Raw genomic sequence first — 27,103 nt, 5'->3', positions numbered from 1 at the left:
CTAGAGCTAATTAATGAATATGGTAAAGTTGCAGGATACAAAATTAATGCACAGAAATCTCTTGCATTCCTATACACTAATGATGAAAAATCTGAAAGAGAAATTATGGAAACACTCCCATTTACCATTGCAACAAAAAGAATAAAATACCTAGGAATAAACCTTCCTAGGGAGACAAAAGACCTGTATGCAGAAAACTATAAGACACTGATGAAAGAAATTAAAGATGATACCAACAGATGGAGAGATATACCATGTTCTTGGATTGGAAGAATCAACATTGTGAAAATGAGTATACTACCCAAAGCAATCTACAGATTCAATGCAATCCCTATCAAATTACCAATGGCATTTTTTACGGAGCTAGAACAAATCATCTTAAAATTTGTATGGAGACACAAAAGACCCCGAATAGCCAAAGCAGTCTTAAGGGAAAAAAATGGAGCTGGAGGAATCAGACTCCCTGACTTCAGACTATACTACAAAGCTACAGTAATCAAGACAATATGGTACTGGCACAAAAAGAGAAACATAGATCAATGGAACAAGATAGAAAGCCCAGAGATTAACCCACGCACCTATGGTCAACTAGTCTATGACAAAGGAGGCAAAGATATACAATGGAGAAAAGACAGTCTCTTCAACAAGTGGTGCTGGGAAAACTGGACAGCTACATGTAAAAGAATGAAATTAGAATACTCCCTAACACCATACACAAAAATAAACTCAAAATGGATTAGAGACCTAAATGTAAGACCGGACACTATAAAACTCTTAGAGGAAAACATAGGAAGAACACCCTTTGACATAAATCACAGCAAGATCTTTTTTGATCCACCTCCTAGAGTAATGGAAATTAAAAACAAAAATAAACAAATGGGACCTAATGAAACTTCAAAGCTTTTGCACAGCAAAGGAAACCATAAACAAGACGAAAAGACAACCCTCAGAATGGGAGAAAATATTTGCAAACGAATCAACGGACAAAGGATTAATCTCCAAAATATATAAACAGCTCATTCAGCTCAATATTAAAGAAACAAACACCCCAATCCAAAAATGGGCAGAAGACCTAAATAGACATTTCTCCAAAGAAGACATACAGACGGCCACGAAGCACATGAAAAGATGCTCAACATCACTAATTATTAGAGAAATGCAAATGAAAACTACAATGAGGTATCACCTCACTCCTGTTAGAATGGGCATCATCAGAAAATCTACAAACAACAAATGCTGGAGAGGGTGTGGAGAAAAGGGAACCCTCTTGCACTGCTGGTGGGAATGTAAATTGATACAGCCACTATGGAGAACAATATGGAGGTTCCTTAAAAAACTAAAAATAGAATTACCATATGACCCAGCAATCCCACTACTGGGCATATACCCAGAGAAAACCGTAATTCAAAAAGACACATGCACCCCAATGTTCATTGCAGCACTATTTACAATAGCGAGGTCATGGAAGCAACCTAAATGCCCATCAACAGACGAATGGATAAAGAAGATGTGGTACATATATACAATGGAATATTACTCAGCCATAAAAAGGAACGAAATTGAGTCATTTGTTGAGAAGTGGATGGATCTAGAGACTGTCATACAGAGTGAAGTAAGTCAGAAAGAGAAAAACAAATATCGTATATTAATGCATGTATGTGGACCCTAGAAAAATGGTACAGATGAGCCGGTTTGCAGGGCAGAAGTTGAGACACAGATGTAGAGAATGGACATATGGACACCAAGGGGGGAAAACTGCGGTGGGGTGGGGATGGTGGTGTGCTGAATTGGGGGATTGGGATTGACATGTATACACTGATGTGTATAAAATTGATGCCTAATAAGAACCTGCAATATAAAAAAACAAACAAACAAAACAATACTAAACTTTCATTGGGTTATTTGTATGGAAATATGTTAATATAAATGTTTCAGACATTAAAAAAAAAAAAAAAAAAAAAGACAGGAAGACAGGGCTCCCTGTCTCCCTAGCTCCCAGTCAAGGGGTACAGTATCCCTCCAGGAGGAGCAGCATACCAGCATTTCTTATCACTTCCAGCTCAGTGCTGCAGAGCTAAGTGGAGCTGATTGTGGGCTCTGCTCTTCCAACCACTTCCCACTCAGGCATAATATGGAACAATAACGGGGCCCCACTGTCCTCATCACAGCTCACTCATAGGTCCAAAGGTTTTAGGAGAGGCAAGACAAGGAGAACAGACTACCATGCCTGTCCACTGGCATATTCCTAAAGAGAGAAGTAAGCCATTGTCTCTGCCTCCAGCTCCAGAGCAGTGGCTCAGAGATTTTGCCAAGGGAAAGAACTGAGGGCTCCAAAGATTTCCCTCAAAGAAAATGACTTTATTTGGAACAGAATATGGATTAGTTCGAGCCTAAAGGCACTCTTGAAAACAATGGCAATTTTAGTGGTAAACACTTAAAGAGAAGGCAGGGTGGGACTTCTCTGCTGACGCAGTGGTTAAGAATCCGCCTGCCAATGCAGGGGACACGGGTTCGAGCCCTAGTCCAGGAAGATCCCACATGCTGTGGAGCAACTAAGCCTGTGCACCACAACTATTGAGCCTGCGATCCACAGCCCGTGACCCACAACTACTAAGCCCGTGTACCACAACTACTGAAGTCCGCGTGCCTAGAGCCCATGCTCTACAACAAGAGAAGCCACGGCAATGAGAAGCCCACGCACTGCAACAAGGAGTAGCCCCTGCTCGCCACAACTAGCGAAAGCCCGTGCACAGCAACAAAGATCCAACGCAGCCAAAAATAAATAAATAAATAAATTTATTTAAAAAAAAAAAAAAGAGAAGGCAGGGTGGAGTGATGTCAGCAAAATGGCAGAGCAGGCAGCTCCAAGCTCTCATCCCTCCATAGAAATGTCAAAAAAGCAAGGAGAAACTACCAGAGCCAACACTCTCAGAACCCTGGAAAACAAAGGTTTATAGCAACCAAGAAAATGGTGAACCAAGAAAATGGCAACTTCAGGAAGACTGGTTCAAGATGGTGGAATAGAAGGAGTTGTGCTCACTCCCTCTTGCGAGAGCACTGAAATCACAAATAACTACTGAACAATCATCAACAGGAAGACACTGGAGCTCACCAAAAAAGATACCCCACATCCAAACACAAGGAAGCCACAATGAGACAGTAGGAAGGGCGCAATCAGAATAAAATCAAATCCCATAACTGCTGGGTGGGTGACTCACAAACTGGAGAACACTTATACCACAGAAGTCCACCCACCGGAGTGAAGGTTCTGAGCCCCACGTCAGGCTTCCCAACCTCGGGGTGCGGCAATGGGAGGAGGAATTCCTAGAGAATCAGACTTTGAAGTCTAGTGGGATTTGATTGCAGGACTTTGACAGGACTGGGAGAAACAGAGACTCTACTCTGGGAGGGCACACACAAAGTAGTGTGCGCATCAGGACCCAGGGGAAGGAGCAGTGACCCCATAGGAGACTGAACCAGACCTAGCTGCTAGTGTTGAAAGGTCTTCTGCAGAGGCAGGGGGTGGCTGTGGATCATCATGGGGACAAGGACACTGGCAGCAGAAGTTCTGGGAAGTACTCCTTGGCGTGAGTCCTCCCAGAGTCGGCCATTAGCCCCACCAAAGAGCCGTGTAGGCACCAGTGCTGGGTCGCCTCAGGCCAAACAACCAACAGGGAGGGAACCCAGCCCCACCCATCAGCAGACAAGAGGATTAGTTTTACTGAGCTCTGTCCATCAGAGCAACACCAAGCTCTACCCACCGTCAGTCCCTCCCATCAGGAAGCTTGCACAAGCCTCTTAGATAGCCCCATCCACCACGAGCCAGACAGCAGAAGAAACAAGAACTACAATTCTGCAGCCTGTGGAAGGAAAACCACATTCACAGAAAGATAGACAAAATGAAAAGGCAGGGCTTCCCTGGTGGCGCAGTGGTTGAGAATCTGCCTGCTAATGCAGGGGACACGGGTTCGCGCCCGGGTCTGGGAAGATGCCACATGCCACGGAGCAACTAGGCCCGTGAGCCACAACTACTGAGCCTGTGCGTCTGGAGCCTGTGCTCCGCAACAAAAATAGGCCACAATAGTGAGAGGCCCGCGCACCGCGATGAAGAGTAGCCCCCGCTTGCCGCAACTACAGGAAGCCCTAGCACAGAAATGAAGACCCAACATAGTAATCTAACCCTAATCAATAAAAATAAATCTTTAAAAATAAATAAATAAATAAATAAAAAAGATCGCTTTTAAAAAAAAAAAAATGAAAAGGCAGAGGACGTTGTACCAGATGAAGAAACAAGATAAAACCCCAGAAAAACAACTAAATGAACTGCAGATAGGCAACCTTCCAGAAAAAGAATTCAGAATAATGATAGTGAAGATGATCCAGGACCTCGGAAAAAGAATGGAGGCAAAGATGGAGAAGATGCAAGAAATGTTTAACAAAGAGCTAGAAGAATTAAAGAACAAACAAACAGAGATGAATAATACAATAACTGAAATGAAAAGTATGCTAGAAGGAATCAATAGCAGAATAACTGAGGCAGAAGAACAGATAAGTGACCTGGAAGACAGAATGGTGGAATTCACTGCTGTGGAAGAGAATAAAGAAAATAGAATAAAAAGAAATGAAGACAGCCTAAGAGACATCTGGGACAACATTAAACGCAACAACATTTGCATTATAGGGGTCCCAGAAGGAGAAGAGAGAAAGGACCTGAGAAAATATTTGAAGAGATTATAGCTGAAAACTTCCCTAACATGGGAAAGGAAATAGCCACCCAAGTCCAGGAAGCGCAGAGAGTCCCAGGCTGGATAAACCCAAGGAGAAACACGCCAAGACACGCAGTAATCAAACTGACAAAAATTAAAGACAAAGAAAAATTATTGAAAGCAACAGGGAAAAAATGACAAATAATATACAAGGGAACTCCCATAAGGTTAACAGATGATTCCTCAGCAGAAACTCTACAAGCCAGAAGGGAATGGCACAATATATTTAAAGTGATGAAAGGGAAGAAACTACAACCAAGATTACTCCACCCAGCAAGGCTCTCATTCAGATTCAACGGAGAAATCAAAAGCTTTACAGACAAGCAAAAGCTAAGAGAATTCAGCACCACCAAACCACCTCTACAACAAATGCTAAAGGAACTTCTCTAAGTGGGAAACACAAGAGAAGAAAAGGACCTACAAAAACAAACCCACAACAATTAAGAAAATGGTAATAGGAACATAATTATCGATAATTACCTTAAATATGAATGGATTAAATGCTCCAACCAAAAGACACAGGCTCAATGAATGGATACAAAAACAAGACCCATATATATGCTGCCTACAAGAGTCCCATTTCAGACCTAGGGACACATACAGACTAAAAGTGCGGGGAAGGAAAAAGATATTCCATGCAAATGGAAATCAAAAAGAAAGCTGGAGTAGCAATATTCATATCAGATAAAATACACTTTAAAATAAAGAATGTTACAAGAGACAAGGAAGGACACTACATAATGATCAAGGGCTCTATCCAAAAAGAAGATATAACAATTATAAATATATATGCACCCAACACAGGAGCACCTCAATACCTAAGGCAATTGCTAACAGCTATGAAAGAGGAAAACGACAGTAACACAATAATAGTGGGGGACTTTAACACTTCACTTACTCCAATGGACAGATCATCCAGCCAGAAAATTAATAAGGAGACACAAGCTTTAAATGACACAATAGATCAGATAGATTTAATTGATATTTATAGGACATTCCATCCAAAAACAGCAGATTACACTTTCTTCTCAAGTGCACATGGAACATTCTCCAGGATAGATCACATCTTGGGTCACAAATCAAGCCTCGATAAATTTAAGAAAATTGAAATCATACCAAGAATCTTTTCCGACCACAGCGCTATGAGATTAGAAATCAATTACAGGGATAAAAACGTAAAATACACAAAAACATGGAGGCTAAACACTATGAAACTAAATAACCAAGACATCACTGAAGAAATCAAAGAGGAAATCAAAAAATACCTACAGACAAATTACAACAAAAACACAATGATCCAAAACCCATGGGATGCAGCAAAAGCAGTTCTAACAGGGACGTTGACAGCAATACAAGCCTACCTCAAGAAACAAGAAAAATCTCAAATAAACAATCTAAACTTACAACTAAAGGAACTAGAGAAAGAAGAACAAACAAAACCCAAAGTTAGTAGCAGGAAAGAAATCATAAAGATCAGAGCAGAAATAAATGAAAAAGAAACAAAGAAAACAATGGCAAAGATGAAAAAAACTAAAAGCTGGTTCTCTTTGAGAAGATAAACAAAATTGATAAACCTTTAGCCAGACTCATCACAAAAAAGAGGGAGACGACTCAAATCAATGAAATTAGAAATGAAAAAGGAGAACTTAGACACCACAGAAATACAAAGCATCCTAAGAGACTACTACAAGCAACTCTATGCCAATAAAATGGGCAACCTGGAAGAAATGGACAAATTCATAGAAAAGTATAACCTTCCAAGACTGAACCAGGAAGAAACAGAAAATATGAACAGACCAATCACAAGCAATGAAATTGAAACTGTGATTAAAATTCTTCCAACAACAAAAGTCCAGGACCAGATGGCTTTACAGGTGAATTCTATCAAACATTTAGAGAAGAGCTAACACCCATCCTTCTCAAACTCTTCCAAAAAATTGCAGAGGAAGGAACACTCACAAACTCATTCTATGAGGCCACCATCACCCTGATACCAAAACCAGACAAAGACACTACAAAAAAAGAAAATTACAGACCAATATCACTGATGAATATAGATGCAAAAATCCTCAACAAAATACTAGCAAACAGAATCCAACAACACATTAAAAGGATCATACACCATGATCAAGTGGGATTTATCCCAGGGATGCAAGGATTCTTAAATATATGCAAATCAATCAATGTGATACACCATATTAACAAATTGAAGAATAAAAACCATATTACCATCTCAACAGATGCAGAAAAGGCTTTTGACAAAATTCAACACCATTTATGATGAAAACTCTCCAGAAAGTGGGCATAGAGGGAACCTACCTCAACATAATAAAGGCCATATACGACAAACCCACAGCAAACATCATTCTCAATGGTGAAAAACTGAAAGCATTTCCTCTAAAATCAGGAACAAGACAAGGATGTCCACTCTCACCACTATTATTCAACATAGTTTTGGAAGTCCTAGCCACGGCAATCAGAGAAGAAAAAGAAATAAAAGGAATACAAATTGGAAAAGAAGAAGTAAAACTGTCACTGTTTGCAGATGACATGTTACTATACATAGAGAATCCTAAAGATGCTACCAGAAAACTACTAGAGCTAATCAATGAAGTTGGTAAAGTTGCAGGATACAAAATTAATGCACAGAAATCTCTTGCATTCCTATACACTAATGATGAAAAATCTGAAAGAGAAATTAAGGAAACACTCCCATTTACCATTGCAACAAAAAGAATAAATTACCAAGGAATAAACCTTCCTAGGGAGACAAAAGACCTGTATGCAGAAAACTATAAGACACTGATGAAAGAAATTAAAGATGATACCAACAGCTGGAGAGATATACAATGTTCTTGGATTGGAAGAATCAATATTGTGAATATGACTATACTACCCAAAGCAATCTACAGATTCAGTGCACTCCCTATCAAATTACCAGTGGCATTTTTCACAGAATTAGAACAAAAAAATCTTAAAATTTGTATGGAGACACAAAAGACCCCAAATAGTCAAAGCAGTCTTGAGGGAAAAAAACAGAGTTGGAGGAATCAGACTCCCTGACTTCAGACTACACTACAAAGCTTCAGTAATCAAGACAATATGGTACTGGCACAAGAACAGAAATATAGATCAATGGAACAGGATAGAAAGCCCAGAGATAAAGCCACACACCTATGGTCAACTAATCTATGACAAAAGAGGCAAGGATATACAATGGAGAAAAGACAGTCTCTTCAACAAGTGGTGCTGGGAAAACTGGACAGCTACATGTAAAAAAATGAAATCAGAACACCATACACAAAAATGAACTCAAAATGGATTAGAGACCTAAATTTAAGACCAGACACTATAAAACTCTGAGAGGAAAACATAGGAAGAACAGTCTTTGACATAAATCACAGCAAGATCTTTTTTGATCCACCTCCTAAGGTAATGGAAATAAAAACAAAAATAAACAAATGGGACTTAATGAAACTTAAAAGCTTTTGCAAAGCAAAGGAAACTACAAACAAGACAAAAAGACAACCCTCAGAATGGGAGAAAATATGTGCAAACCGAATCAACGGACAAAGGATTAATCTCCAAAATATATAAACAGCTCAAGCAGCTCAATATTAAAAAAACAAACAACCCAATCCAAAAATGGGCAGAAGACCTAAATAGACATTTGTCCAAGGAAGACATACAGATGGCCAAGAAGCACATGAAAAGCTGCTCAACATCACTAATTATTAGAGAAATGCAAATCAAAACTACAGTGAGGTATCACCTCACACCAGTTAGAATGGGCATCATCAGAAAATCTACAAACAGCAAATGCTGGAGAGGCTGTGGAGAAAAGGGACCCCTCTTGCACTGGTGGTGAGAATGTAAAGTGATACAGCCACTATAGAGAACAGTATGGAGGTTCCTTAAAAAACTAAAAATAGAAGTACCATATGACCCAGCAATCCCACTAACTGGGCACATACTCAGAGAAAACCATAATTCAAAAAGACACATGCACCCCAATGTTCACTGCAGCACTATTTACAATAGCCAAGACATGGAAGCAACCCAGATGCCCATTGACAGAGAAATGGATAAAGAAGTTATGGTACGTATATACAATGGAATATTACTCAGCCATAAAAAGGAACGAAATTGGGTCATTTGTAGAGATGTGGATGGATCTAGAGACTGTCATACAGAGTGAAGTAAGTCAGAAAGAGAAAAACAAATATAGTATATTAACACATATATGTGGAACCTAGAAAAATGGTACAGATGAACCGGTTTGCAGGGCAGAAATAGAGATACAGATGTAGAGAACAAACATATGGACACCAAGGGGGGAAAAGTGGCAGGGTGGGTGGTGGTGGTGGGATGAATTGGGAGATTGGGATTGACATATATACATTAAGATGTATAAAACAGATAACTAATAAGAACCTGCTGTATAAAAAATAAATAAAATAAAATAGAAAAATTTTTTAAAAAATGTCTTGCTGTTTCCAATGGGGTTTTTTAGTGGTTTGGCTAAGATATATCTTTATGGAGATCCTAGTGTTGTATCTCTCTTATTCTTCTAAAGCCGAGTAAATGTGAATTATAACATTAAATGTTAAAAAAAAAAAGAAAAAGAAAAAGCCAATCTCAAAAGCAGTACGAAAATTTTGGGGACACTTTACTTATTCTTGGCCCATACCCTCCTCAGCATACTGGCAGTCTTTAAGAGGGAAACCCACGTTCTCAGATTGGGACACTGGTTCCTGGTTTGGAGGGAAATGAGCAGACTCAGGGCAAGATACATGCTCAGAAAACATCTGAGAAGACCCTAAGCTTTCACCTTGGGCTGATCCCAGGCTCAATTCAAGGCTGGCTAAGCGTTGAAGGACAGCCTGGGCACCAAGACAATGTGCCAAGACAGAGAAGTGTTTCTTTGTTTTGTTTCTTTTTCTTGTTTTTTCAGCTCCTGACATTCAAAGAAATCTGTCAAAACACTAACCAAACACAAACTAAGATAAAGACTTGGTGACCACACACATTAAGGAATACAGTCTTTGCAAAAATAGTTTGGGAAACTCAGTAACAAATGGCCTATTATAGCCTTCAACAATCAAAAAAATGGTAAACCCCAGGGAAAGGGAAGAATATGCTTCCCAGAGTTACCACATTGTAATATTCAAATGTTCAATTTTCTCCAAAAAACCAACCACAAGGCATACTAAGAAACAAGAAAGTTTGGACAATTCAAAGGAACAAAATAAACGAACAGAAACCATCCCTAAGGAAGTCTAGACATCAGACTTACTAAACAAAAACTTAAAAATAACTGTCTTATCAACAAATGGCACCAGGAAAACGAGATATCCACATGTAAAAGAATGAAGTTGGACCTTTCCCTCACACCATATACAAAAATCAACTCAAAATGGGTTAAAAACTTAGGGACTTCCCTGGCAGTCCACTGGTTAAGACTCTGCGCTTCCAATGAAGGGGCGCAGGTTCAATCCCTGGTCAGGGAACTAAGATCCCACATGCTGCATAGCACGGGTTGGGGAGGGGGGGCGGTAAAAAAAGGATATACAACCCAGTAAGAAAAAAATGAGCCTGAGATCTGAACAGACACTTTACCAAAAGAGACAGACAGCAAAAAAGCACATGAAAAGATGCTCATATCAAAACTTGTCAGATTGCAAATTTTAAATACACTCAGTTACTGCACATTAATTATACTTCAACAAAGCTATAATTATATTTCAATAAAGCCATGACATTTAAAAAAATAAACTTAAATAGCACTCACAAAAAAGCAAACAGATGTGCTCACGTGACATGCAATGGCTTGGACTGACTACAGATAATAACACTGTGTATCATGAAGGCTGATTTTAAAGAATGACATTATGATGGACTCTAATGTTAGTTTCCTATTTCACATCCAGTCTTCTTTGCTTCCTTATTAAAAGAACCTCAACTGTGTACAAGAAAATGTGTCCAGCTAAAACAAGCAGAACTCTTATCTGTGGCTGTTTTACCTTTGGAATAGAGACACCACCCCCTTCCTCCTTGTCCATGCTGAAGACGGGAGCACAGCATCTGTACTGTGACCATGAGGACAAAAGCCAATACTAAGGATGGAGGGGGAAAAAAAGGGGAGGAACCTGGTTCCTTGATGACATCCACATGAGTCAAGTCCTAGACTGCTTGCCTCTGAACTTCTTGTTGAGAAAAGATGTCTTCCTTGTTTAAGCCATTATTTGTTGCTGTGTCTCTTGCACAGAGTTGATCAAAATTTGTTACATTCAGAGAATTTAGTTCAGAAGTGGGGTCTGAGGTACTAGTCACCCAAATAAGCCCTATGTAACTGTCCAATTTTATGGTCCCACTCTTTTCCCTACTAAGTCCCTTAACTTTTACAAGAGATCTAGTGAGGTTTTAAACTCAATTTATGTTGTTAATTCATCAACTCACAAGCTCAGGCTCTGGTTTTTGACAGTATCAGCCTATGTCTGCAAAAGATGAGAAAACTCTCTTAGGGAAATCACAGAAACTTCCTGGGTTTTGTAATGCCTTAAGAAAGAATTCTACTTACGTAAAACTTCTGAGTAATGGAGGGGGGGAAGAAAAGAAATCTATACAAACCCTTGGCAAGCACCCATAGCCTCTCCTTAAATGGGCACTTTATTCTAGGTAATAACTTAAGGAACTGTTTCATCACTGCATGATATTGGACTGCTAAAGTCACATCCTCTGTAACTAATTTTATCCTCACTGCCATCAAACCCAAACAGTTCCTACAATCAATGTGAGATTCCCATATCTTTGAAGGTCTCCTACTTGCAACTAATCTTGCTATCAATTATCAAATAGGTCTGCCTAGTAATAGCATATTATAGAAATTAAATATAGAAATAATCTTTGGGTGGGCCTGAGACCCAGGTCTTAAAGGTATGTAATCAGCAATAATGCCCAATTACAGCATAAGAGTTGTTCTAGCAAAAATACCATTTCCGCTGCTGCTTAGACCTGGATTCCAACAGTCCAAGCAGTGCTGCCCCTGAAGAAGTGGGTTTCTCTGTTACCAGGCTTGCTGATCAGTCTTCCTGCTCACTGCTACATAGTCACATTGTTTACTTCTAACTCCAGGTCTTAGGTCACACGCCTGACCCTAGGAGATGGGAAGAATGAATCCTGTAATTTCATTGAGAAGAGAGAACCCTTACGTAGGAAACTATCAAAATGTAAGATGTTGTGCAGCCACAAATTGTAACTGTCCACCACTTACATTGTTATCTTTACCATCTTAACCTCAAACATTTTACACAAGACACTTCTACACAGTGACAGTTAACTGCCCATCACCACTTTTTAGTCATACTTACTGAACGGCCACCTAAAACTACATATAAAGCACCTGAAGAAAACAGGGGAAAAGTTTCATGACATGGGATTTAGCAATGATTTCTTGGATATAACACCAAAAGCACAAGTAACAAAAGTAAAAACAGACAAATGGGACTACATCAAACTTAAAATACTTCTGTGCATCAAAGGACGCAATCAATAAAGTGAAATGGCAACCTATGGAATGAGAAAATATTTGCAAATCATATCTGATAAGGGGTTAACTCCATAATATATTAGGAATACTAACAACTCAATAACAAAAAACCAAATACCCGATTAAAAAATGAGCGAAGGACTTAAATAAACATCTTTCCAAAGATATGCAATGGCGAATAAGCACATGAAAAGATGCTCAAAATCATTAGTCATTAGGGAAATGCAAATCAAAACCACAATGGGATAGCATCTCCCACCTACTAGGATGGCTGTGTCAAACAAACAAAACAAAACCATAAAGTAACAAATGCTGACAAAGATATTCTAAAAAGGAACCCTTGCACACTGCTGGTGGGAGTGTTTAAGATTGCACAGCTGCTATGGAAGAGTATATCAGTTCCTCAAAAAATTAAACATAGAATTACCATATGATCCAACAGTTCCTTTCTGGGTACATACCCAAAAGAGTTGAAAGCCGGGATACAGACCCTTGTACACCAATGTTCATAGCAGCATTATTCACAATAGCCAAAAGGTGGAAGCCAAAGATGGAAGTAACCCAAAGATCCATTGACAGATGAATGCAAAAACAAAGCATGGTAAATACATACAATGAAATATTATTTAGCCATAGAAAGGAATGAAATTCTGACACATGCTACAACATGGATGAACTCTGACATTATGCTAAGTGAAAGAAGGTGGTGATCATTTTGTAGTGTATAAAAATATCAAATCACTGCCGTACACCTGATACCAATACTGTAAGTCAATTATACTTCAATTTTTAAAAAAATTGCCAAATTGCCCTCCTGGAAAAAAGAAAGAGAGAGAGAGGAGAGAAGGGAAGGGAGGAAAGGAAAGGAAGGAAGAAAGAAGTCAGGTACAAAAGCACAAACAGCTACCATGATTCTACTTATATGAGGTACCCAAAGTAGTCAAATTCATAGAGGCAGGAAGTAACAATGGTGGTTGCCACGGGCTGGAGGAAGAGGGAATTGGGGAATTATTGTTTAGTGGGTATGGAGTTTCAGTTTGGGAAGATGAAAAAGTTCTGGAAAGGGATGGTGGTGATGGTTGCACACCTAAAAATGGTTAAAATGGTAAACTTTGTTATGTATACTTTACCACAATTTAAAAAACACAGTAAGCTACACTTAACACCTCCTAGGATGGCTATAAAAAAATTTAAAAAAAACCAAAAAAAACCCCCAGAAAATAACAAGTGTTGGTTAGGATGCGCAGAAATTGGAACCATTACACATTGTGGTGGGACTGTAAAATGGTGCAGACCTGTGGAAAAGTTTGACAGTTTCTCAAAAAGCTAAACATAGAATTACCACATGATCCAGCAATTCCACTCCTAGATATATACACAAAAGAAATGAAAACATATTCAAACAAATACTTGTACATGAATATTCGCATCAGCACTGTTCAAATAGCCAAAAGATGAAAACTACCCAAATGTCCATCAACGGATGAATGAAAAAAATATATCCATAAAATTATTCAGCCCTAAAAAGGAAAAAAGTACTGATATAACCTTGTATGACCTTTGGAAACATTATGCTAAGTTAAAGAAGCCAGACACAATAGATCACATACTGAATGAACACACTTATATGAAAAATCTAGAACAAGCAAATTCATAGAGATTAGAAACTCCGGAAAGGGGGAGGGGAGGGGAAGAATGGGGAGTCATTGCTTAATGGTTAAAGAGTCTGGGGTAATGAAAAAGTTTTGGAAACACAGTGGTGATGGCTGCAAAACATTGTGAATGTAATTAACAACACTGAACTGTACACTTAAAAATGGTCAAAACGGCAAACTTTATTTACCACAATAAAAAGAATTCCAAAATAAGGCAAGTAGAGCATAAGCACCACATTCAAAGCCTAAACGTGAAACATCGTACGACTTATTGATCACGTGAGTGATCAGGCTGCTAGAGTCCAGTGTTCAGTTTGGAGCATAATGCATAGTCCATACTGTGGAGAGCTATGAATAAAAATGGATGAACTAGATGGAACTGGCCACAGAAAGCTATTTTAGGCTCCCTGTGTAACAGGGAAGAGGCAAATCTGACTACATATAGGATCTGTTTCTTTTACTTTAACCTTCGCTTCCTGTTGCTTTTGTTCACTAAAAGGATACTGTCTACACATAATGGCTTGCCTAGGGGAACCCTGCCCCTCTGCCTGAATGTTAAACCAAAGGGCCTTTGCTCAAGGAAACATCTGGGATATTTGCAAAATTTATGGGCTTTTTACTTTACTTCCTCATCTCCTCCCCCTCTCTGTGCTATAAAAGAAACTGGCATCCAAACCCGGTAAGATGGTTATTTTGAGACTTTAGTCGGCTATCTCCTCGGTCTGCCGATAAACTCGCATTCCTTGCCTCAACACCTCGTCTCCGATTTATTGGCCTGTCGCCAGGGAGCAGAGAGAGCTTGGACTCGGTAACAGTTGCAAGCTGAAAAAGTAAATGAATGGCGATGAACAGGCAAGTAAGTTAGAGAAAGTAATTTAAAGTGAAAAAAAAATATTAACACAAGAATCCAGTAGTTTCCTTACTTCTGCTGTTGCTATACTACACTATTGGTCATCTGTGACTATTTATATAACTTTTCACATGACTGAAGACTGTAGCAGGCAATTCTTTTGTTCTGGGTTTTTTCTTTTCATTTTTAATCCAGCAAATATCAATTGAACACAGCCTGCGCTGTGACAATGAACAAAATCGTGCCACTGACCTTAATCAACATTTTGGGACCCATAAAACCCAAATACCCCTGAAAAATTTAGACAAACACTAACTGGGCTTTCTGTTTTATTCTTTAAAAAAATGGATTAGGGGCTTCCCTGGTGGCGCAGTGGTTAAGAATCTGCCTGTCAATGCAGGGGACACGGGTTCGATCCCTGGTCCGCAAGATCCCACATGCCGCGGAGCAACGAAGGCCGTGCGCCACAACTACTGAGTCTGTGCTCTAGAGTCGGTGAGCCACAACTACTGAGCCGGCGTGCCGCAACTACTGAAGCCCGTGCGCCTGGAGCCCGGGCTCCGCAACGAGAAGCTACTGCAATGAGAAGCCCGTGCACCGCAACAAAGAGCAGCCCCCGCTCGCGGCAACTAGAGAAAGCCCACACGCAGCCACGAAGACCCAACGCAGCCAAAAAACAATTAATTAATTAATTTTAAAAAATGGATTAGTGGTGATTGGCTTTTAAAAGGATATTTGTCTTTAGACAACAAACGCGCTGGGTTTTACTCACCAATTTCCTCTGATTCTTGCCCAGAGGCTCTAAGCTTGCATTCCTCTGGATAGTGTTTTTGAATTATCTCCCACAGTTCCGTATTGACAAGAGAATTTGTTCGGGTATGGTACCGAGTCCACGAAGAGACCCGGCGGCGACAGAAGGGACAGCACAAATTTGCCTTTTCGACAGTCGATTGGAAGCATGGTTTACAGAGAGTGTGGTTACAAGGGAGTGTCACAGGCTCAATTAGGATTTCCACACAGATCTGGCACTGGCATTCCAACAGGGAAGGGATGGCGTCTTTGGGTACAGCCATTTTAATATGCTAATAAGGCATATTCAACATCAACACCTGAAACAGAAAGAATCGTATTTCCAGCTCAAGTAAGAAAGAAGCAAATTAACAGTTTTGTGTTTAAATATTATGCCCAGCAGCCTACCAGAATTCAGAGATTGGGAGCATCAAACGTCTTGAAGTAAAAAGATGTTCTGCTGGCCAGGTAAACAGTACGACCCTGGAAGGCGGTGTGTTTGTCCATGTTTTAAGACAAACATCCGGAAAGAAAACAAATGAACCTTGGCTGCTCCCAGGCATTAACAACCGCTGCGGCAGGGCGGACGGTGGGCTCTGGCTCTCTGGCGCCACAGGAGGCTCGCATCAAGTTCCCCTCCTCCCTCTTACCAGGTGAGGATGCTCTCTTAGTTCCGGGCAGCCAAGCCCGAGGCTGCCGAGGCGCGCAGCCGCCAGGCCACCGCTCGAGGAAGAACGCTGCTTCCGCCCGGATGCCGGGCTCTGCTGGAGCGGGACTCCAGTTTTACCGCTGCTGTGGGGCCGCGAGCGAGCACCTCCCGGGGCTCTGAGCCCACCCCTCGCCTTTCTTCGGTCAGCCAAAAAGCCTAATCTTGGCTGCAGTGCTATAGCAAACCGACAAGGGCTAGTGACGTCACAGCTGCCCGCCAAAACGGCCCCTCCCACCTTAGAGAACCTACCAAGAACAGAGACAGCTAACGTTCGGCCGGGTGGGACTTCCGGACCTGCGCGCGCCGCCCGCCCCGCCCCCGGGAGAGGGCCCTCCCCTTGCGTCGCAACCTCTGCGGCTCAGCTTTTCCCGCGTGATTCTTTCTCCCGGAGGCTGCGGAAGCGTGGTAGTGTCGCAAGGTTACTCTCTAGGCAGAAAATGGGAAACCTCAAAACAAGCTAAAAACCGAACAGTAATTTTAAAAATCCTTTCCTCAGTACTCCTCAGAATACCCTTCTGTTTCCGTTAATTTGTAACTAAGCCTCTTAGGTCGCTTTCCAAAGTTCTTGGAAAAGCATCTCCGAGAGAGGCTGTGGTCAGAGAATCCACAAACTTGCTGCAGTTTAACAGGCACTTGGGAAGCAAACTTTGGTGCTGCTGCCACGATCCTGGGGCTTACTACTTTAGTGTTAAGTTTCAGTCTAGAGCAATCAAAATTACAAAGGAAGTCAAAAGGAAAATATTTTATCTTTTTATGCTTTTGGAATAAGTTTTTCTACTTTGGTATTGAGTTCTTTTACTGACAACTGATCCTACTGAATTGAGTTGTATGAAAAAGTAGATTTTGGCTAAGAAAACGGTGGGGATTATATAAAGACTGTGATCTCTAGTACTTAAGAACCAAGCCTCATAGAGACAAAGTAGAGTTATTATTTAATGGATATAGAGTTTCAGTTTTACAGGTTCTGGAGACGGATGGTGGTGGTGGTTGCACAATTGTATGAATGTAAATATTTAATACTGCTGAACTGTACACCTAGAAATGGTTAAGGTGGTTTTCACTACTGCACTTGACTAGTCTTAAAAAAATAATAAAAAATTTTAAAAATGGTTAAGGTGGTGAATTTTATGTTATGTGTGTTTTACCACAATTTTAAAATTTTTGGAAAAAAAAACAGGTCTGAGTTTTCTGAGGAAATGCTAAATAGCTGTGGGCGAAGAGAAAAGAAAGTCACTGCTTGTAAATAGTCGTTAAGGTCTTTTGGGTTTGCTGAGGTCATTTACGTGCTGGAGATGAGTGGTTTCCAGATGAAGGCAAAACTAGGAGGTGTGGATCCTTTCTAGAGAGCTTTGGAAGTTTCGTTTTTTTTTAACGCGGGTTCAAAAAACTGGTTGTCATCCAGTTGTCCATAGTATCAATCCCTTAGCCTGGAATTCCAGGCTCCCTAATGTGATCCCAACCTCCTTTTCCTGTGGAATCTCCTATTATTCTTTTAAACATTCAGTTATGATCTATTCACTGTCATACAAATCTTGTGTATTGGGGCCATTGCTTGAAATCTCAGTTCATCCTAAATGAGTTGCTTCGTGGCTTTGCCTCCTTCAAGGATCAGTTCAAGGCACTTCCTCTAGGAGATATTTCTCCACCACACAATGATACCCCTCCTCTGAACTCCTCATTTGTATATTGCCTAGTGATTATGGTTTTTATTGTAATCTTATTTTAACTCTTGCATTTTGATTTCTATTTTCCGGTACCTGTGTCTTGTGTAATGGATACATTTTATGTGCTTCCTCAGATTTCCCTGGCCTCGTTTACTTTGTGGGCCCATAGTCCTTTCCTGTGCCTGGGGCTGACCAGTTGCATTTCTGGAATCTCTGGCTTCTCCTGCCACTTCTGGGATTCTGTGAAACACTGCACTGAACAATGCAGTCACTGGCTTCCCAGTGGCTGCTAGGAGGGCTTAGATGATGCATCCTGGAAGTATGAGGGGGTCACTCCCCACAGAGCCAATTTTGACCAATTGAAAACCGTAGACTTTGTGAGCACAACAGAGAAATTTTCCTTCCTTCTTCCTATTGAAACCAAGCCCCTCTAAAATCGAGTTTCCCTGCCAAGTTTATGATTAACCTCTCTGTGTAAAACTTTATTCCCTTTTTTGTTCCAGTAAGATTGAGGAGTATCAAAGAAAAGGGGGGATTGAAACCAAGCAGGACCCTGCAGGGCCCTCCCGGCTACAAAGGCCCCTCCATGTCTCCTGTTTCTTGTAGGAAACAAAGGCTTTTGTTTCCTAGCCCTTCCCTGAGTTCCAAAGAGCAGACTCAAGCAGTTACAAATTAGGGAAGGGAGGAAATGCAGAAGCAAAGGAGAAGCAGCCAAATAGAAAAATTAATAATAGGTTAAACAATACTTCAGTGATAAAACAGTCCTAGTTCCTTCTCAAGGGATGTACACAACAATCTGATGTATATCTTTGAGTTGTTCTGCAGAAATTAAGGCTCACCCCACCCAGGTGGAGGATGGTGACTACATGCTGATCACAAGCACTAGACCCTAAACGGGTAGAAATCGGTTGATGATTAAGATTCCGGAAACATCACCCTATTACCTCAGAACCAACCAATCAAAAGAAAGTCCGTGAGCTGCAACCCTCACAACAAAAGTTGCCTTTAAAACCCTTCTCTGGAAGCTACAGAGGAGTTCCTGTCATCTTTCCAGCACTAGCTGTCCGTTCTCTTTGCTTGGTGCCCTGCAATAAACGCTGCACTTTCCTTCAACACACCCCCATGTCAGTAGGTTGGCTTTGCTGCATGGCAGGCAAACAGACCAAGTTTGGTTCAGTAACACTTCCAACACATGGTTACTCTCTCTCTCTTTTTTTGGGGGGGCATGGTGTCTCTAAACAATGTGTCTGGAGAAGGACAAGACTGAGTGCATGGATCTAGCAAGCAACCTATTGTCAAGGAGGAGCCAGCAAGGTAACACATCATCTTGTATTACTTCTCATCCTTCTCTACATAACAGCCTTCCAAAGTGTTACTCATTCTGGTTATCCTGAATTTGTACCTCCCAAATAAAGCATCAGTACTTAACTTTTACCTGTAGGGTAGGATCCACATTTTAAAATGTTTCTGTTATTCACACTACCTAGTGCATGGCATTCATTAAAAAAATATTATAAATAGGACTTATCTGGTAGTCCAGTGGCTAAGACTCCACGCTCCCAGTGCAGGGGGCCTGAGTTCGATCCCTGGTCAGGAAACTAGATCCCACATGCCGCAACTAAGAGTTCACATGCCGCAACTAAAGATCCCACACGTGGCAACAAAGGTCCCACATGCCACAACTGAGACCTGGCACAGCCAAATAAATAAATTTTTTTTAAAATTATAAATATATGGTCAGTGTGTGAGAGTTCCCTTTCTAGTACAAATAACTATGGAACTGTACTAGAGAGAAAATGCACATCAACATACAAAATATATTAGATGTTTTATTTATTTATTGCTTTTAGTACATAGTACATTCACATGGTTCAAAATTCAAAAAGTACAAATGTATTAACATTGAAAAGACTTCCTCCTACACTTGATCCCTAGCCTCTCAGTTTTCTTCCCTAAGAAAACCAATGTTATCACTTCATAATGTATTTCTCCAGAAGAAGTTTATGAAGTTTATAGATATAGTAGCCTATATGTTTGTTTTTGCCCGTTTTTTCCATTTAGCAGTATATATTGGAAATGAATATTTTAAAACAACACATCTTGGTGATAACTCCATATTACTATACGGTTACACAAGGAGCTTCTTCATTCTCTTGTATTGCTACACAGAAAGTATCCACTGTATCAGTATATCATAATGTAACACTCTCCTCACTTTTGCTGTAAACATAAGCCTGTAATAAATTGTATGTATGTATTTTTTCCCATTTGCAAGATAAATTACTAGAAGTGTAATCTCTGGGTCTAGGGTAACAGGTTACCTTTTGGCTTATGGTATCAACTCTTCTAGGGATGACTTTTGCTCTTCAGGGGCCCTCACTGCTTTTCCCTTCTCAATGACCTGAACAGCCTTTAGCAAACCATCCTGCAGAGCCTGGTTCTTTACCATATTAGTGATCATGAAATTGACATCTTTTATATACATTTGCCTTACTTTAGCAATGTAGTATTCTGCCTTGTTACCATGTGCTACAAAGAAGGTACACAGTGCTGTGATATCTCCTTCTTGCATCCCATGTTCCTCCAGGACAGACTCCCACACAACTCTAATGCGCTTGTTCTTGACTTTTCGTCTAAGGATGGAGGCTAAGGTGGGAAGACCTCTCACCAGATCTGGCAGCTTCTCAAGCACACGAGTGTGCAAGCGGATGAGTACTTCAATGACGTAGCTGTATAAAATATTCAATTCCATTGGAGTGAACCTACAAAAAATGTGGAGAGCTTCTTAAGCATTAGAACTCTTTACATACAAACATAAAACGAATTTTATTAGGATAATTCAAAGAAGTATAAACCTACTAGGAGAACTGTAAGCAGATACGGTAGGAGGTCCCCAGAGAAAGAGAACCAGGCATGGCTCTCTTGACATAAGAGAAGCCATTTTTGACCTAAGCCATTTTGTGATCTAAGCCTGGCCACAGTGCTTGACCTTGAACAGGTCTCAGTAATTCATGATCTTAATGGGAAGTGAGGGAATGCAGGAACAAAGGAAAAGCTGTCAAGAAAAAGTAGTTTAGTGATAAGAGTCCTAGTTCCTCCTCAAGGGATATACATAACAATCTGATACATATCTTTTGAGCTCTGCAGGAACTGAGATCCCCACCCAGTGGAAGATGGAATAATGATGTTGACCTTTTCTGACCCTTATGACTTCAGTCAACTAAAGCTTGGACTCTGTCAACCTTTGCCCCAATTCGCTGCTGAATTCTCCTCTATTCATGCCCCTTCATGAATATGCATGTACCCTTAGCATAAAACTTCCCCAGTTTTGCTGTTTGGGAAGACGCTGCTTTGGGAAAGATCCCTGGTGTTTTCCTTACTTGCTGCAAGTAATACATCCTTTCTTGTCCCAGTCTTTGGCTTGGTTGTCTTTTGGCTCAACGCCCACCAAGAGCTGAACCCAGTTTTCAGGTAACAACCAGCTGTTGCAGTTTAGAAAATGCTTACTTTAGAAATAGGGCCTGCCAGTGTTCATAGTAGTTATTTACAATAGCCAAGACATGGAAGCAACCTAAGTGTCCATTGACCAATGAATGGATAGAGAAGATGTGATACATATATACAGAGAAATGTTACTCAGACAGAAAAAAGAACAAAATAATGACACTTGCAACAACATGGATGGCCCTAGAGATTATCATAATTAAGTAAGTCAGACAAAGACAAATACCACATGATATCACTTATATGTGGAATCTTAAAAAATTATACAAATGAACTTATTTACAAAACAGATTCACAGACATAGAAAACAATTTTACAGTTACCAGAGGGGAAGGGGAGAGAGATAAATTAGGAGTTTGGGATTAACAGATACACACTATTAAAAGAATAAAAAAAAAAAGAAAGAAAAGAAATAGGGCTTGCACTAAACTGGATAGCTTAGATCTCAGGCCACTCAAACTATAAGATTCTCCATGGCAGAGGAGTTATATTATCCATCTCTATGTTAGTAAGACTTTGGCAAGCAAGGGACTCTGAGATGTGTACCACAGTTCTGGCAAGTAAACAGGTGCTCAAATTAATCTCTTTTGAATGAATGATCTTAAGAAAATGTAACTTCTTCACAATCCATTGTCGGAATCATATTAAGAAACCCAATTTTAGGGACTTCCCTGGTGGCACAGTGGTTAAGAATCCGCCTGCCATGGACATATATACACTACCAAACGTAAAATAGATAGCTAGTGGGAAGCAACCGCATAGCACAGGGAGATCAGCTCGGTGCTTTGTTACCACCTAGAGGGTTGGGATAGGGAGGGTGGGAGGGAGGGAGATGCAAGAGGGAAGAGATATGAGAACATATGTATACGTATAACTGATTCACTTTGTTATAAAGCAGAAACTAACACACCATGGTAAAGCAATTATACTCCAATAAAGATGTTAAAAAAAAAAAAAAGTGGTGAGGAGGGAATTCTAAGAGTGAAAACTGAGTGAACAAAAATGTGTTTCAGAGGAGTATTTGGATGGAATCAGGGGTTTACAGTGCTGTGCATTTTCTACCAAAAATATTCATGTTTCATCAAAAATGAAAAGAAATTAAAAAAATAAACAATGAGAACAACAACAACAACAAAAGAATACGCCTGCCAATGCAGGGGACACGGGTTCGAGCCCTGGTCCAGGAAGATCCTACATGCTGCAGAGCAACTAAGCCTGTGCGCCACAACTATTGAGCCTGCGCTCTAGAGCCTGTGAGCCACAGCTTCTGAGCCTGTGTGCTGCAACTACTGAAGCCCGAGCACCTAGAGCCCATGCTCCACAACCAGAGAAGCCCCCGCTCGCTGCAACTAGAGAAAGCCCGTGTGCAGCAACGAAGACCCAACGCAGCCAAAAATGCCAAAAATAAATAAATCAATTTATTAAAATAAAAAAAAAAAAAGAAACCCAATTTTAGAATGACCACAGCAAGTTCTCACAAAACCACAAAATTCCACTGATTTCTGATTGGATACTCACTTGAATGACAGAACTGCTGTCCACAGCTCATCTTGGGCAGCTTGGTTTGCCAAAGTCTTGCTATGATGTTCAAATTTCTGTGTCAGATTATCCTTGGTGAAGTCCAGTTCTTTAAACTGTGCTTCTAACACTTGGAGTTTTTGGTCTACTCTATAGGATAAAAGAATCAAGAGTTAATTTAGGTCAGGGCACAAAACTAAGGTTCTGTCTTAATATAAGGCTGTAATACGTTGTTTATAACCACTATCAAATTTGAGTAGCTATTTACATTTTAAGATTATGAACAGATGTTCCCATTTGCCGTTCTCTCTAGTCATCATCCTAGTTCTGGCATTCCTTATATTGCCAAACATGTGAATTGTCTAATTACCTCAATTACATGCCATGTCTTGTCTTCGTACCATACTTTATACGTTAAAAAATATTTTATACAAGCTTTAATTTGATTCTCACAACAACCATTAGAAGTAAAGCAGTCATTTTTACTATTTATGGATAAAGAAATTGAGTCTCAAAAAGATTGAAACTGAACTGTCATATAGCTAACTAGTGCAGAGACCAGTATTTATTAAGGTGGCTTTCTCTGCCTTATTCTGACTGTCCAAGTCCCATCCATCAAGGATAAGCTCAAATTCCACTGCCTGCTTGAATCCCTCAGCCTTTCTACCTGAAGATCTGCTCCCTGCCTACTTCTCTCTCACAGGACTGCCTCTATCACTTGTCACTCCCCATCTCTTCCTTTATTTTTAAAGTTAGCTTTTCATGATCTAAGTTGTAAGCTCTTGGAGGGAGAGGATCAGAGACTATTCCTTGGACATCTTTATGCCTGTCCCCCAATACCTATAAGAGGCCTTACACAGAAGTAATAAAACGTGTCTCCTATGATTGACATTTGTGATGTTAGTGAAATGCTAAGCAGTGTAACAGCAAAAGGGGGATCTGAGTAGCTCTGAACAGCCCTGATCATTAGAGGGCGCTGTGGCACCAAAATTATGTCTTAACTGAACCACAAAGAATTGGAACCACACAACTCATTTGCCTGAAACCACCCACATTGTCTTTCACGAAGGAAATGATACACACACAGCCACTTCCCCGAGTTTATATGTCCCCATTCACCCGAATACTGTTGTGGTTGCCTAGGGTTCTATCCTTGACCATTTTCTCTTCTTGGTCTTCACTATCTCCCAAGGCTAATTTAGCTTCAGGTACCACCCCTCTCCTAAGCTCTAGACCTGTATTTTCAACTATGTTTTGCACATCTCCACGTGGATGGTGATGTCAAACTCAACTGTCTTAAGCTGAATCTACTAAGTCCTTCCTCCCTCCTCTCGCACCCCATCTTCAGAAATTTCGGCAATGGAATTTTCTCATTGCTTTGGATTCTATTTACATATAGATAAGGCTCTGTACGAAATGTGCATTTTTGTAGTATAAGCCTGCATGACCTAATATGCCAGTAATCTCTGTCTGCAGGTCAAAACTATAATATCTGGCAAACTCTTTGTATTAACTTTTAGACCTTTAAGAAGATATTGCTTTTAGGTCATCTCCAGCTTGAACTCTAGAGGTAAACTCTAGCTTGTCATTCAGTATAAAGGTTTACAATTGGAGCAGTTCTTTGGAATCTTTTCACCAAAAGGCATTCCCGATCATTCCAAATAAATCCTAAACAACATGTCTGCAAATCTGTGTTTCTACTACAATTCTCCAGCTCAGTTAATGGCATCACCATCTACCCAATTCCTCCAACTAGAAATCTCAGAATAACTCACCATTTTTTCCCTTTCTCTCCATCAGTGTGTCTCTAATCCATCCCATCCTCTCTATCTCCAGTAAGCCAGTTAATCACCATCTTTCACGTGGACCTAGGATTACAGACAGTAGTCTAACTTGATTCCTCCTTTCCACGTCCAATCCATTCTCCAGAGATATTCTTCTAAAACACAATTCTGATCTTATAATTTGACTATTATATACCTTTTATGCTGCCGACTTGCCCAGTGATATTGCTGGAGCCAAGTTGGATTTCCTCAGCAGGAAACATAGGCTCTTTACCCTTTGCCCCCATCTTCTGCCAGTCCTCTCACACATCCTAGTCACCAGTCATATGAGACATCTAGCTGCTGACTGAATACCGTATGCGATTCCAAGCTTCTATGCTTCCGTGTACTGTTTCCTCAGCCTAGAATTCCTTACCGTATTTTTATTTCTTGTAAACTCCTACTCACACTTTCAGATCCAGCCTAAATGTCCCTCTATGAAGGGTTCCTTTTCCTAGTGTCAAAGGCAAAATTAATTCCTCTCTTCATGTTCTCATAGCCCTTTAGGAACATCACCATTATAATGTCAGTCACATTAAATTGTAAGCATTTTTGAATACTTCTGTTATTCCTAAGGCTGTGAGCTCCTTGAGGGCAGAAACCACATGTTACTTATTTTTGTAAACCTGGCATATAGCACATGCATTAATTGAATGGAATTATAGCACCTGGGAGTAGATTTTTCTTTACTATTAATTGACATTTTTTGAACCTGAACACGTTAACAGAGAAAGAATTCTAATTAGCATGTCCGTAGTTCTTTGCTTATTTTTATTCTTCATTCTTCTCTTACTCATCTTCCCAGAAAAGCAGACCCATGCTTGCTCCCTCCCTGTAGCCATTAGCAACCTTTTCATTGCCTCCTTTAAGGATATCAGGGTTGTGGTTTCATTGTTCATCTTCTTAAGGCAAAATGAAAAAGAAACAAAACACGCAAAACAAAAACCCAATAGAGGTTTGAATCCAGGGTTTTCTGCTCTCTTCCACTCAGCAACAGGCAGCAGCAGTGTGAGTATTCGATCTAAATTCTGCCTGAAAGGTCACTCAGTACAAGAAGCTTTTAATAGATTGTACATCCAAATATAGTTTCAGAGAGCTGATCCTGTGAACACAGGTGTCCTGGGATGCACTATAATATTTGCCTTTGAAAAGTGACCCATAATTCATCAACCTAGTACAACAACCAGATGTAATTGTGGCTCTGTGTATATTCTGGTAAATGGATATATGGGTACACAATGCATACATATACTAGGATTAAATTTAATGGAAATATTACTCTCTAATTTTAAGAGCTTAATTATTCACTTATAATCTCAATTAGGTTTAAAGAAGCCCCAGACTTTTTATGATGTATTAATCAATGCAAAAAAATCCGACCATCCTTAGAAACTTATATTTATTGTAGTATTAGATTAGGTATTGGAAATAAAAACAGACATAAAACAGGATTCCTGAATTCAAGGGGTTTAAATACTAACTGGGGAGATACTTAAAAGATAATATATACTTAAAAGAAAATATATGTAAAATGTGTGCTGAGTAGATACAGACCATAAAAATCATAGATGATGAGAGAGTAGGTCACTGAAGCCTTGGATAACTGAGAAGCACTCACATTGAAGGTGGGATTTGGTCTTGGCCTTAAAGGAAATGTAGATCTCTGATTATCAGAGAAGAGAGAGAAGAACATTATAAACTGGAGAAACTGTGTGGGTAAATTCACAGGGGTGGTTGACAAGGTACGTGATATGGTCAGGGAACAATAAGTATTTTGTTGACTTTCTCTCAGCAAAAGATTCATGTGAGAAAAAGAAAAACGGCACAAACTGGGAAGAGTCAGGTCATGGATTTATTCATTCATTGAATAATTTATTTACTTATTCAATATTTGCTGAACACTATAAATATAAATTGAATGGGCAAAACCTATGAATGAATTATCAGCACTATTCCAGGTATTAGGAATAAAATGAGTAAGGCAAAATCCTTGCCCTAAGAAGCATGCTAGTAGGGAGACTGAAAACGAGGATTGCAGAAGAGTTCTAGCCAGCCTGGTAAGCAGTTTGGACATAGGTGTTGGTTCTGTAAGTTATTCTAGCACTGGTGTTTAAGATGGATCCAAATGGGAGTGAAACCAGAGGCAGAGATGTCCCTCAGGAGACTGGTATCACAGTCAGATGTGAAGTGATGAGATTACAATGTCTGTCCTTGGAGTGAAAAGGGAAAGGGACAGATCTGAGAGACAGTATAAGTCCCCGAGGCCTCCTGGGGGT

At 40.1% G+C, this 27,103-nt stretch overlaps 2 protein-coding genes across 5 annotated transcripts in view; both read right to left on the bottom strand.

Moving 5' to 3' along the window:
• Nucleotides 1-16,608, bottom strand: part of RNF168 (ring finger protein 168) — a 52,191-nt gene extending 35,583 nt beyond the window's left edge. For 2 of the 4 annotated variants that reach the window (XM_059920854.1, XM_059920858.1), the window contains exons 1-2: nucleotides 16,018-16,554; nucleotides 15,593-15,929 (exon numbers count right to left, since the gene is read on the bottom strand). In XM_059920854.1, the coding sequence (XP_059776837.1) occupies nucleotides 15,593-15,893 (301 nt within the window). In that variant the 5' untranslated portion in view covers nucleotides 15,894-15,929; nucleotides 16,018-16,554. The other 2 variants (XM_059920856.1, XM_059920855.1) reach the window with 2 other exon arrangements.
• A 3,206-nt stretch (nucleotides 16,609-19,814) lies between these two features.
• Nucleotides 19,815-25,833, bottom strand: SMCO1 (single-pass membrane protein with coiled-coil domains 1). Its single transcript, XM_059922103.1, has 3 exons — nucleotides 25,677-25,833; nucleotides 23,005-23,154; nucleotides 19,815-20,744 (listed from the first exon to the last, which is right to left on the bottom strand). The coding sequence occupies exons 1-3, from the start codon at nucleotides 25,724-25,726 to the stop codon at nucleotides 20,312-20,314; spliced, it is 633 nt and encodes a 210-aa protein (XP_059778086.1). The 5' UTR covers nucleotides 25,727-25,833; the 3' UTR covers nucleotides 19,815-20,311.
• Between the last annotated feature and the right edge of the window lie 1,270 nt (nucleotides 25,834-27,103).

Source organism: Balaenoptera ricei, chromosome 4 (assembly GCF_028023285.1).
Source record: "Balaenoptera ricei isolate mBalRic1 chromosome 4, mBalRic1.hap2, whole genome shotgun sequence".
Classification (NCBI taxonomy): Eukaryota; Metazoa; Chordata; class Mammalia; order Artiodactyla; family Balaenopteridae; genus Balaenoptera; species Balaenoptera ricei.
The sequence above is the reverse complement of the archived record's forward strand: the minus strand, read 5'-3'. Positions and strand labels throughout refer to the sequence as shown.

What these genes read in the sequence shown, in the direction of transcription:
- SMCO1 (XM_059922103.1), bottom strand. Translation starts at nt 25,726, where the DNA reads ATGAACAATGAAACCACAACCCTGATATCCTTAAAGGAGGCAATGAAA. An exon ending in TTAAAGGAGGCAATGAAAAG is followed by an intron (nt 23,155 to 25,676) that starts GTTGCTAATGGC and finishes TTTATCCTATAG; the next exon opens with AGTAGACCAAAAACTCCAAG. An exon ending in ACAGCAGTTCTGTCATTCAA is followed by an intron (nt 20,745 to 23,004) that starts GTGAGTATCCAA and finishes CATTTTTTGTAG; the next exon opens with GTTCACTCCAATGGAATTGA.